This window comes from Taudactylus pleione, unplaced genomic scaffold (genome assembly GCF_031769625.1).
Source record: "Taudactylus pleione unplaced genomic scaffold, aTauple2 ptg000211l, whole genome shotgun sequence".
In the NCBI taxonomy this organism is placed as follows: domain Eukaryota; kingdom Metazoa; phylum Chordata; class Amphibia; order Anura; family Myobatrachidae; genus Taudactylus; species Taudactylus pleione.
This window is the reverse complement of record NW_028284613.1, coordinates 5,329,792-5,342,344: the sequence shown is the minus strand read 5'-3', so window position 1 is coordinate 5,342,344 and position 12,553 is coordinate 5,329,792. Positions and strand designations below refer to the sequence as shown.

Here is a 12,553-nt window from a genome sequence, read left to right as displayed (position 1 = left end):
CTTATTATCCTTCTTCTTAGCAGCTCTACGTTTCCTCTGTCATGCCTTAGCTGCCTTAGTTGTTTTTCTCTTTGCCATACTGTAGTTATGACCTTTTGTCTACCTTATCTGCCGCACCATGAACTGCTCCAACTCTGTATGTGGTATTCAAATTGGTGTCCCATGCCTGTGATCGTTATATTATGTAGTGTTAAACATTTGTATGTATAAAACAGTGTTTTATCTTACTTGGTATTTCACCTGTTTATCTTTGAACACCAATGTTCCACACATGGAACATTGGAGGTGCGAATGGCATTTGCGTGATTTTATTTTATCATGACAAAGATATGGCACAAATAGCAAAAATGTAAACGGCAGATTAATACACTCTCTGTGGGTGCTAACGAGTCACTTTGTTTTTAAGCCTTTCCTGAAAAATGTGTTTTCATGCAATGCTTACCTAAAAATTCACACCATATCTTAGTGTTTTTCTGACAAACACAGCATCTACCTTGAGTGATAGAGGACACGTAATGGCCGCTGGCAGTTCCCGAAATGGCCAAGCTTACTGGAGAAGTGGAACCACCTTTTCTTTCTCACAAAACATGAAGTCAAATTACAGTGGCAAAAATGTAATTGGCTTTGGGCTTTTTCAGAGCCTACAGCATGACAATGAAATCTCCAAGCAGAAATTAAGTTAAACCTAAAATAAACAATAAAACAAATTCCTACAGAAGAAAAAAAATGTTTCGTACTCCAAACTGTGGAACATTGGCGTTCAAAGATACACAGGTGGAATGCTAAGTAAGATAAGACAAAACATTGCTTTATACATACAAATGTGTGACAAACCCTACACAGGCATGGGACACCAATTTCTGTTCGGTGTCCATTTTTGATTGCAGGATAAACATGGATGTTATGGTTTTAAATCAAATACCTTCCTTTAAACACAATGGGAGCGATATAATAGCCTGCAAGATGCAGATATCGGTGTGATTCTGGCAAGTCTGAGGGTTTAAAAGTGGCAATAATTTGAAAGTCAAAATCGGGTTGGTTTTGCCTTTTCAAATTATTGCTGCTTTAAAACATTGGACAGACTCACCAATACCTACATGTCGTAGACTATTATATCTTCCCCCAAGTGTTCTAAGCTAGAGATGTGCGCCGGACCATTTTTGCTGGTTTCAGTTCTAATTCGTCAGCCGGTTTTGGTATTGCCAAACTGCTGTATCTGGTTTGGATTTTTTGTCCAAAAATAGGCAAAAGCTAAATTCACATAATTTGAGGTTTGTTTGTTTTTTTGGTTCCTAGAGTATTATTACCTTAATAACAACATTCATTTCCACTCAGTTTTGACTACTTCACAGCTCACAATATTATTTTCATCCAGTTTAGGCCAAAAGGTTGCACCAAGCTACTAGCTGGCTGGCTAAGCTAAGCGGCAGAGGGTGGCACAAACACGTGCCAGTTCAACCTCCAACATGGCTCACACTGCATGGAGTCACAGGGCTTATACATGCACGTGAACAAAGTACACTAGGGTAAAGTGCACCAAACAGTGCAAACAATATCACTTTTTATATATATTTTTTATTTTTGAGGTTGCAGTTCAATTCAAACTGCATGTGTGGAGTGACAGGGCTTATATATGCACGTGAATGTCTTTAGATGAGCACAGCAAAGTACAGCGTAGCGTTTCCTCCCTCCCCCATAAACATTGACTAAGAGCAACACAGCCACTTGTGAGTCTGGACGCAGCACAGCCTTTACAGCAGAGTATAGCGCAGCGTCTCTGACAGGGAAATGGCGCTGAGTCCCACCAGCAGTACCTCTTATATAGAATCCAAAACCTGTGAGAATCCGACACTACGAGAATGATGTTTTGCCTCAAAGTGGAATCCGGAAAGATCCGGCTGCCGCTCAGATTGACTTGGAGGTCGTGCAATCTGAACTAATCATCTCTAATCTAAACAGGGAGTTGCTACTAATGACCTCTAGTGAAAATATCTGAAAATACAAAGAAATGACGGTCTAGGGAGAAAATAAACAAAAAAATGTCACATACATGACTGTTATAAATTCTAATACTAAATAAAATTCTTAATTTTTAGTTTTTCGGCAAGATGAAGTGAATTGCTTTTGCACACATAATGGAATTTTTAATGTACCCCCAAAAATTTAGGGAGAAAAATGTTGTGCAAACATGTATGTGACTGTTTATTCTCGGCATATTGTGCATCAGGAAATACAGCTATTTTTTGATGGTGCAGTTTCATTCAGAATAGACTGAAAATAGATAATAAATGCACAATGGACCCTAATAGTATGATTCAGTTTGATTGTAAAAACAATCAATCATACTTTAAATTCAGAATATTTTGCACAACACTCAACATATGCAATTTATGTCAAGATCCAAGCTTTTGAGACAAAAATAAGGCTAACCACAATGAAGTGAATATGGGAGTAAAAATAATAAAATGTACATATGTGGATCTGAGAGAATTATAAGCAAATATGAGAGGAGAGATAAAGAAGTAAAAACAAACAAAAAGAAAAATGAAAACACATAACCGAACATATCTACAGTATTAAAAGAGGACTCTCCACGCACAGTGTGTCAAAACATTACTTGGATGTACATGACAAGAACTCAGATTGACTAAGATTAATCGGAATTCAAAAAGTAACCCCACATTGGAGAGAGGGTGAACTGTTAACAGAATTAAAAACGTCAGAAACCAAGTGGATATACGAACTAAAAACCTTGAAACCCAAAGGCTTGAATATAGACATCGAGCTCAATGCCTTCCTATGAGCATCAATTTGCATAAGGTTCACACACCCCAACATCAGATTTTTTCCTACCAATTTACAACACACATCCCTATATACACATCATACTTTATGCATATCTTCAATCTATTTTTATTTTATTTATATTACTCTTTTTTTTTATATTTTTATTCATTTTATAAAAAATTTTTCCTTATTTATTTTTAATCATTCATTTTTATCATATCCTATTTTTATTGATTTTTATTTGATTTCATTTTGAGGGCAATGCTGGAAACCTAATATACAAGCACCTAAACAAGTGCTTGCCGCTTCTTTAAACAGAAGATCTGGCAGAGGACTTCTGTTTTTTTTTTTTTTTTTTTTTTTTTTAAACAGACCCAATAAAGTTTTTTCATACACCCTGGTATAAATAGGGACCATCCACAAGGTTAAACCATCCTTGACAAAGTGATTTACTGCATGAAATGCGTTGATTGGTGTGATAGCCGAAATATGCCAAACCAGAAGTGCAATCGTGAACACTTCTGGTGGACGGAAGACGCTGATGGGGACTCTGGAATTGCTGCATCGTACTGACCGCTGCCAGTACGCAAAGGTAGCATTAGGGTCAGTTAGTTAGAACCTGTCAGTGTCTCCAAACATTGAGAAAGTGACACCGCCCTCAAAGCCCGCAACATCTACAACCCCCATGGCCCGGCTTCACACAAATACCCGCTAAAATGCTATAAACACATAGTGGTTAACACCACAATCTCAAAGTTTTAATTTTAACTTTAAATCTTTCTCCACTGCATTGCCTGGCTATTATTTTTTTTATTATATTTTTTATAAATAAAAGTCTTTTATTTATATTTTATTATTTTTATCCTTTACTACTTTTATTATTTCTACTCTCATATTTGCTTATAATTCTCTCAGATCCACATTTGTGCATTTTATTATTTTTTTAACTCCCATATTCACTTAATTTTATATCCATTTCACATTTTACCCATTATACAAGCACTCTTTTTTTTACACTTGCAATTACCAGAATCTATAAGAGCTGCTCTTCATACTTAGCGCAGCCTACATAACCACATTTCTAAGGTTAACCACAAGATCAAATTTTTTTTAAGTATGAATAATAAGTGTTATCCATCACAATTGAAAAAAATATAATTTTGTGTCTTGGTTTCAAATTCCATGAAATGGCTTAATTTTACTGCAGCTTGGGGTATATAAAATAAAATGTAGGGTGCATATAAAAAGGTTTTATTTTTTTTCTTCCATTAAAATGTAAAGGATTATTTTGTCACTCAAGTAAGCTAAGCTTTTAAAATGACATCAAACTTTTTTTTTTTTTTTATATATACAAATAAACTTACATCCCAAGTTAATTTTAGCCCTTTCCTGGTCCTTGGTACTTTTCACAAGTTACTTTAATTTGGGAGCAAGCAAAAAAACAGAGTCAGCCCTAAAATGGGGAGATTTGCAAGTGCAGGTTGAGTCTTCCAATTCCAAATATTCCGATATACTAATTTTTTTTTTTTTTACCATGACTTTTTGATGGTTTCAGGCACACAATATAAAAAATATAGTATAAACTGCATTCAGGCTTTGTGTATATGAAACCTAAATGAATTTCATGTATGTAAACAAACTTTGTTTGAACAAAATTATTGAAAATATTGTATAAAATGACCTTCAGGCTGTGTATAAGGTGTATGTAAATCATAAATGCATTCTGTGTTTAGATTTGGGTCCCATTCCCGATATATCTCATTATGGTATGCAATTATTCCAAAATATGGAATATTTCGATATCCAAAATAGCCCTGGTCCCAAACATTTTGGATATGGGAGACTCAACCTGTACACTACGGTAGTGGAAAGCATAACACATGCATACACATACTTCCAAATCCAACTTACTGCAACTTTAGAACCACCTTATTCCTTAAATTCAATTTTAATGTTTTTCTCCTAAAACACTGCAGTTCCACTGTTTGTTTTTGTTTTTTTGTTATTCCCCCCATCTGAACATTTAATTCCCCCAACAGCTACTGCTATTTCACATGTTAAAACCTATGTGTTGCAACAAATGCCACTGCCAGTGCAGAATTGGCACATTTTGTGCTTTCATAACTACCTAATAAGCTGACCATACGCTGCACGTTAATTGTTCAAACCAGCCAACTGAATGATTGGTCCAGTGTGTGCTGCTGAATGATTATCGTACACAGCCTGAAAACTGCTGAATAATGTCCTGTATCGTTTAATTTGCTTTTCAATCCTGTCCAATCCACTTGATCATTGTCCAACCAAAGTCAGGCTGTGAATGGGATATAACCTCCTTTTTATATAGAATATTTTCCTTCTTCCGCACAAATCCATGGGCAAAGCTCTTCACTTCTCCTAATTCTATTATGCTTAACTATTCAATGTAGTTGCCCAACAAATTTATCTAATGATTTTTAGGGGTATATTTACTAAAGTGAGCATTTTTAAAAATGGAGATGTTGCCCATAGCAATCAATCAGATTCTACTTGACATTTAACTAGCACCTTCTAGAAGATAATAGCTAGAATCTGATTGGTTGCTATGGGCACTTCTAAAAATGCTCACTTTAGTAAATATACCCCCTAGAATTATGTGGCAGTAGCATTTGTGCGGGATTGGGCTGCTTATAAAGAAAGCCTGCTGCCTCCTTACACTGGGCCTTATTCAGAGGTAGACGCTATTTGCGTCGCTGCTGCGTCTTCAGCACAGTGGATCTGAGAAGATAGGAAAATGTCGCAGCCACTGTCTTCTATACAGAGATGCCCACTACTGGCTTCTCCAATCCGCTGCTTGTGTACAAAGATGCACCATCAGATGAACATTGGTCTCACCATCGAACCACTGAGAAACCACAGGGTTGCTCAGAATGTTCGTTGCAACTAAACCGCTGGAGTCAGTACAGCTGGAAACGAGCATGCAGTCGATGGCTTTGACGCTCTAAGTGGTCACAGCATGCTTGCAGTTTTATAGCCACCCCCCGTTACCTCCCACATATGGCCACTGTCTGTCAATCACACTGTGTCCGAATCCACACTACAACTGCTTACAAAACAAAGGTAAGTGAATAAGCGCTCCAATATTAGGATATAAAATACAGAGAGCCAGACAAAAAACCAGCACACTTTGTATTAGTTCCAAAACATGTGAATCTTCATTCCTCCAGGAATATGTCTTTGATAACCGGTTCCACACGTCATTTGAAACCTCAAAGAGATCAGAAATGGAAACTTTCCGTAGTGTAAAACTGTATTTTTAATTAATTACATTCAACATTAAAACATGAAATTACAATTCCACCAATAAAATTGACCTCGTTCCGGAAAGTGCCTTCATAAAAGGCAGTTAAAAAAGCATGAAGGGGTAAATCCCGGGCTACAGCACCTACAGGCTTGAGATGGTTCGCCTTCCAAAGGTAGCGATCTTCTTATTCCACCGATGCGTTTCAACTGTGTCCAGTCTTTATCCAGGTGTATGGATGTATGGTGGAAAGGCCCTATTTAAATCCCCTTTAGCCAATCACAGGTATTTGGAGGCGATATAATGACCGTTCTGGAAGGATTCCATTTTGCGTTCCATTGATGTAGTCTGAAGCAATGTGTCTACAAGCTGGAACGCTTAGTGTGTTCCACAGCGAGACACACCAAAACGGGAAATCATGTCTTGTTTACATATGGCCACGGAAGAGAGACTAGCGGCGTTTCTTCGCCCCCAAGGTGGGTTATATCAGATGTGAGCGATTCCCCACTAAGAAAGGGGATGAATGTTAAATCTCTGTCTACTCAATGGGAGGTTTTGAATCCTTCCAGAACGGGCATTATATGATGACAACCGGGACCGTAAGCGACGTATAGGCACGGTTTGTAGTGTCATGTTTCAGGATTTATTATAAATTATACAGAACGCTAACTTTAAAGGTAATAAATCTTGATCTCTTTTGATGTGTATATATGTTGTATTAGAAGGCACTGTAAGTATAATCAAGGACCCGCCTCCAAATGCCTGTGATTGGCTAAAGGGGGTTTAAATAGGGCCTTTCCACCATGCACCTTGATAAAGACTGGATACAGGTGAAACGTGTCGGTGGAATAAGAGGATCGCTACCTTTGGGGACCTTTGCGCAGTAGACAAAACATCAGCCTACTCTGAAAATATCGGAATTGCATTCACCTCTGAATCAGGCCACAATCTTCAGTTTCAACTGGATGTGAATGGAATATCTAAGGTGAGTTATTTAGGTAACATTGCTTTTCCAGAACCAACCCATGTAAGAAATGGAAAGAGATTCACAGAGCCTCTTGTGGCCAAGAATGACAGCATTTAATGGCTACACTCAAGCTGCTTTGCCAGAGAGCATATGTATGCAAAAGTGGATAAATTAGGTTATTGTAACATCTGAAATTACAATATATAATGTTTATAAAGTCCTGCGCTGTCCACAGAGTGTCATTAGGAAGAAAATAGTGGAGGCTTTAGAGATACGTCCTATTTTTTATTTGGCCTTAGTACATAGACCCAGGCAACATAGTGGAACAGTGGTTAGAAATGCTGCCCAACAACAAGGAGATAAGGTTTGATTCGGGCCCTATCTTATGGTAAGGTCATAAGGTTGACAGTGCCAGTGTCTCTAGTATGCTGGCACCGGGCTCCTGTCACGAGTGAAATGCTTCTTCAAGCATTTCACCCGTGCTGGAAATGTAACTTTAACCATGCCTGGTGCTTACCGGTTTTCAATTTATTTATTTATTTATTTTTTTAAGCTAAAAGTTTATTGTACTTGCATGTGACGTGTGAGGTTTTTTTTATTTTATTTTTTTTTCCTCTTGTTTTTGTTTTGCCTTTTCCCCATGTAGCGGAAGATTGCTTTGCTGATCAGAACTTCACTGTCCCAATAGTCGTGGGTGCTGCATTGGGAGTCCTTGTAATCCTAGTGATGGTGGCTTATTTCATTGGCCGCAAGAATCGGCGTTCGGCTGGATATGAACATTTTTAAGGATAATGAGATGGGGATTTGAAAGTATTTGACACAGTATTCACAATGAGTAATATCAGAACTGACTATACAGACTGTTATGAAGCATTGCTCTTTGCTTTACATTTTTTAATCTTTATCCGTTGAGCAAAACAACTTTTCTCTAATGATAACTATAATAAGCTTTCCATTTTACCAAGTTTATTTCATCATTTTCAATGTAAATCTTGCATGTGACTGTATTTGTTGCTTTATTATAAAGTAACAATGTAACCACAATCCTTCAGTTTTTGCTGTGTAGTACAGGATTTAATTCATATAATTTCTTTACTTATGTAATTACAGTATTCAAATATTTTCAATTATTAGCAGAATGTTTCTACCAATTCATATTAAGATTGTACCTGGTTTTATTTTTGGTTTCTTTTTGAAATCCATTTTTAATCGCAACAAATATGTAACAATATTGTATAACTTTGCTGCAAATGACCACTGTTGACAGTATATACTGTAACTGTATATAACATTATTTAGTCAAGTATTTTTCAAGGACATTTAAATATTAAATGCAAGTTGCCTTATACTAAAAATATATGTTGGAACTTCCAACACCCTGATAGAATATTATATAATTATTATTATTATTATCGTTTATTTATATGGCGCCACAAGTGTTCCGCAGCGCCTTACAAGGTACATATCCAAAAAGTGACTTACAGTAAAATACAATACAATGAAGGACAAGGACATGGATAATATACATTGATACATAGGTGGCCATAACACCCACATAAGCAGCAAAGCATAGGCACCAAGTGTTAGGTGTCCTAGTGGTGAGTAAGAGGTAGATGAACATATAGTAAGGAGAAGCACAAGAGGGGAGAGGGCCCTGCTCGCAAGAGCTTACATTCTCAAGGGGAGGGGCAGACAGATGGGTGTGATACAGTTGGGGAAGACAGGGAGGAGGGAGCGTGTAGTAGCAAGTTAGGATGAGAGCTGGAAAGCGTTGATGAAGTAGTGGGTCTTGAGAGCCCGTTTGAAGGATTGTAGAGAGGTGGAGAGTCTGATGGGGAGAGGGAGAGAGTTCCAGAGGTGGGGAGCGGCACGGGCAAAGTCTTGGAGACGGGAGTGGGAGGAAGTAATCAGCTGGCATGAGAGGAGGTGTGCATTTGTTGAACGAAGAGGGCGGACAGGAAAGTGAAGGGAGATGAGGTCAGAGATGTAAATGGGAGAGGAGTGTGTGAGGGCTTTGTAAGTGAGTGTGAGAACCTTGAATTGGGCTCTGAAGGGGAAGGGGAGCCAGTGGAGGGCTTGTAGGAGAGGGGAGGCAGATGTAGAGCGTTTGGAGAGGAAGATAAGCCGTGCAGCAGCATTAAGGATAGACTGGAGAGGAGCAAGATGGGATTTGGGGAGGCCAGATAGGAGAAGGTTACAGTAATCCAATCTTGAGATGACCAGTGAGTGTATTAACGTCTTAGTTGCATCCTGGGTGAGAAAGGGTCTGATCCTGGAAATATTTTTAAGATGGAAATGACAGGACTGTGAGAGGTTCTGGATATGTGGTTTAAAGGAGAGGGAGGAGTCCAGGATAACTCCAAGACAGCGCACTTTGGGGCTAGAGGAGATCATATACTGTATAGCCCATACATAACGATCATAACAAACTGTTGTTTTGTTGCTAGTAATTTCAAACAAGAAGACTGACTATAATGGGCAAAGATTTAGCTCTTTTAGCCCACTCAGGAATCACTTAGGCCAGAGGTTCTCAAACTGAGTGCCATGAAGTACTTGCAGAGGTGCCACGGGTTGGTGGTCCAGGACCAAATCAAATTATTTATGGTCCATGTGATAGGCAAAAACCAGTGCTCGTGGTTGCCAATCACAAAAATTTGTGGACAATATGAGCACAGTTTACTCAAAATAATGTATGCATAATTTCTCAACATGAAACTTTTGTTGTAGGGGTTGTGTTAAACAAATGCTGATACTCTAGGGCACCATGATTCAAGAAAGCTTCGGAACCACTGAAATAGGCAAACACCTGTGGGATGCAACATTACCATTATTGTATGTAAAAATGTTATATATATTTGTATTTATGGTATGTTAATTTCATATAGTTAACTAAAACCAGGCTTGCTCACTGCACCTAGAGCTGACTTCTTAACCCCAACTAAAAGGGGCTATATCCTCATAACCCATGCAGCACCATCCAACCACTGGTTCACTCAGTCTTAACACCTCTGCAGGCTGGTCAGGTCCATAAGGAAAGCAAAGTTTGTGGAAGCTTCACATCCTGGACCAGTCCAGTAGAAGTCTGTTCAGACTGAAGATATTAGTTTTTTGCAAAAATGTGTCATCACTAGTTGGAGTGCAGCGAGGGGGCACACTGCCAGGGGGGGCAGATCTAAAATAATTTCCTCTCTTGTTCCCAGACTTGACTCTTGTACCTCTCTCAGTGCTCTGGTCACTGTGTGTTCTCTGCAACAAGTAGATTGCAGGAACAACCACAAGGGAACACTAACTTTACTCCCTATGGTCACTGACCACATGAGAGGAGCGTAGAGCAAAGTATTCTCCATCTCCTGTTCCTAGTCCAATGACCATTTCCATCACTGCTCTCACTCATAATGCAGGGAGTGTCAGTGGCAGCAGTACAAGTGCACCCTCAGGCACCAAAATGGAGAGAAACCAACTTCCATTTAACATTTAGTGGTCCTTTAGGTATTTAACTATATGATGTTGCTAGCATTCTCAGGAGCTAAGTGGATGGTGCTTTAGCTGTGATCAGCTGAATACAAGTACTGTAATATGAATAACCTCACATCATTAGTCTTTGTAATTGAAAGAGAGCAACCTTCTACTGATATCTACCTCCCAGCCCTCACACAATAGCATAAGGGGAAAAGGGTCACTGTTTCTCACACAATAAAATCACTCGCCCTCTGTATTATTAGGTGTTGCTGGGAAATTTCTTACATTGAAGCTAGGTACACACTATGCAATTTGTTTTTCGATCGGCCCGACAAACTGCACACTTAATCTGTCTGTGGGAGGGCCCAATACCGGCAGCACACACTATACAATTTAAATGAGAAATTTACAGATTTTTTGGCTCATGGATTGATAATTTGCATATGTCCCAAAGAAGTCCTCTATAACAGGCTGAAATGACTATAGACCTATTGCCTTAACGTCTGCAGTCATGAAAACCCTTGAACAGCTGGTGCTGGACCCCATGCAGTTTGCCTATAGAGCGACTAGATCAGTTGAAGATGCTGTATATATGGGGCAACATTACGTCTTACAGCACCTTGATCTACCAGGCACTTATGTTAGGGTGCTGTTTGTGGACTTTAGTTCTGCTTTCATTCCTGAGATTCTGTCCTATAAATGGTTAATTTGGGGATTTCTGCATCCAGTTGTCGCTGGATTGTTGATTTTTTTAGTGGGTAGGAATCAGTATGTTGAAGTGGGGTAGTTTTTCACGTACACGGAAGGCCATTATTGGGGCTCCCCTCGCTGTTTTCCTTGTATACAAATGACTGTGTTTCTGGGGACTTATCGGTTAAACTTTTGAAGTTTGCTGATGATACTACAGTCATAGGTCTGATAAAGGGGGGGGGCAAAGTAGGGCGAGTCTGCCTATAGAAGAGAGGTAGACCGGCTGGCAAAATGGTGTGGCAGGAACAACCTAGAGCTAAATCCTATTAAGACAGTGGAGATGATCATCGATTTTAGGAAACAGCCTGCTAGCACTTCACCTTTGATCCTAGCCGATGTTGCTGTCTCTGTGGTGGACTCATTCAAATTCTTGGGTTCTACAATCTCCCGAGATCTGAAGTGGGGGAAGAACACCAGTGTTATTGTCAAGATGGCTCATCAAAGGTTGTATTTCCTTTAGACAACTTAGGAAATTTGATGTCCTGAGGGAGCTGATACTGCCGATTATTGTGTGGTATGGTGCGGCTAGTGCACCTGATAGGGCCAGGTTACAGAGGGTAGCCTCTGCGGAAAAGATTATTGGCGTGGCTCTACCTTCGATTCATGACCTCCATTTGGCGATGGTTGAAAACGGTCCAAAAATATTGTGGCGGATGTGGCCCATCCCGGCCGCGATTTGTTCCAATTACTTCTGTCCGTGAGACGATATAGATCTTGCCCGCTTGGGACCTCAAGACATGCAAATAGCTTCTTTCCGCAGGGCAATTATGCAGTTAAAGCATGAATTAACAATTGCTTGTTTTGGTAGTCTTATATGTATCTTCTACTGTATTATAACTTTTTTTTTTTTTTTTTAGACATATTGAGTATGTATGGTGATTTGTTGTTTGATGTGTAAACTGCGTACTTGGTCAGTGGTTACCAGAGTCAAATTCCATGTATATGTTTTTGTACTTGGCGAATAAAGTCTGATTCTGACAAGGATGATGGGGTAAACCTAAAAAGTCATAGGAAATCTGGCCTGATTATCGTGAATACCCATACACTGTGCGATATCGGGACCTTTTGGTCAATGTATTCTCTCCAGCAAATAATCAAAACCGAGCACTTGTGGCTGTTTTTTTTACCAGTTTTTCCGCAAAATACACTACACAATAAAATAGGCAGATCACCTGATTATTGCCGAATGTGCCCAATAATTGCATAGTGTATGTACCTAGCTGTAGAAAGACTGTGACATGCAGGAGATGTATAGTGAATACTCACTATCCAGCTGTTATTTATGCAGCAGGTAAAAGCTTTTTAAATCTGTA

The 12,553-nt window shown here is 39.0% G+C and overlaps 1 protein-coding gene across 1 annotated transcript in view; it reads left to right on the top strand.

The window, feature by feature from the left end:
• The window catches only part of LAMP2 (lysosome associated membrane protein 2), a 67,793-nt gene extending 59,613 nt beyond the window's left edge, over window positions 1–8,180 (top strand). The window contains exon 9 of the mRNA XM_088478204.1: window positions 7,678–8,180. Coding sequence (XP_088334330.1) covers window positions 7,678–7,817 — 140 coding nt within the window. The 3' untranslated portion in view covers window positions 7,818–8,180. The remainder of the gene's footprint in view (window positions 1–7,677) is intronic.
• Window positions 8,181–12,553: the final 4,373 nt, after the last annotated feature.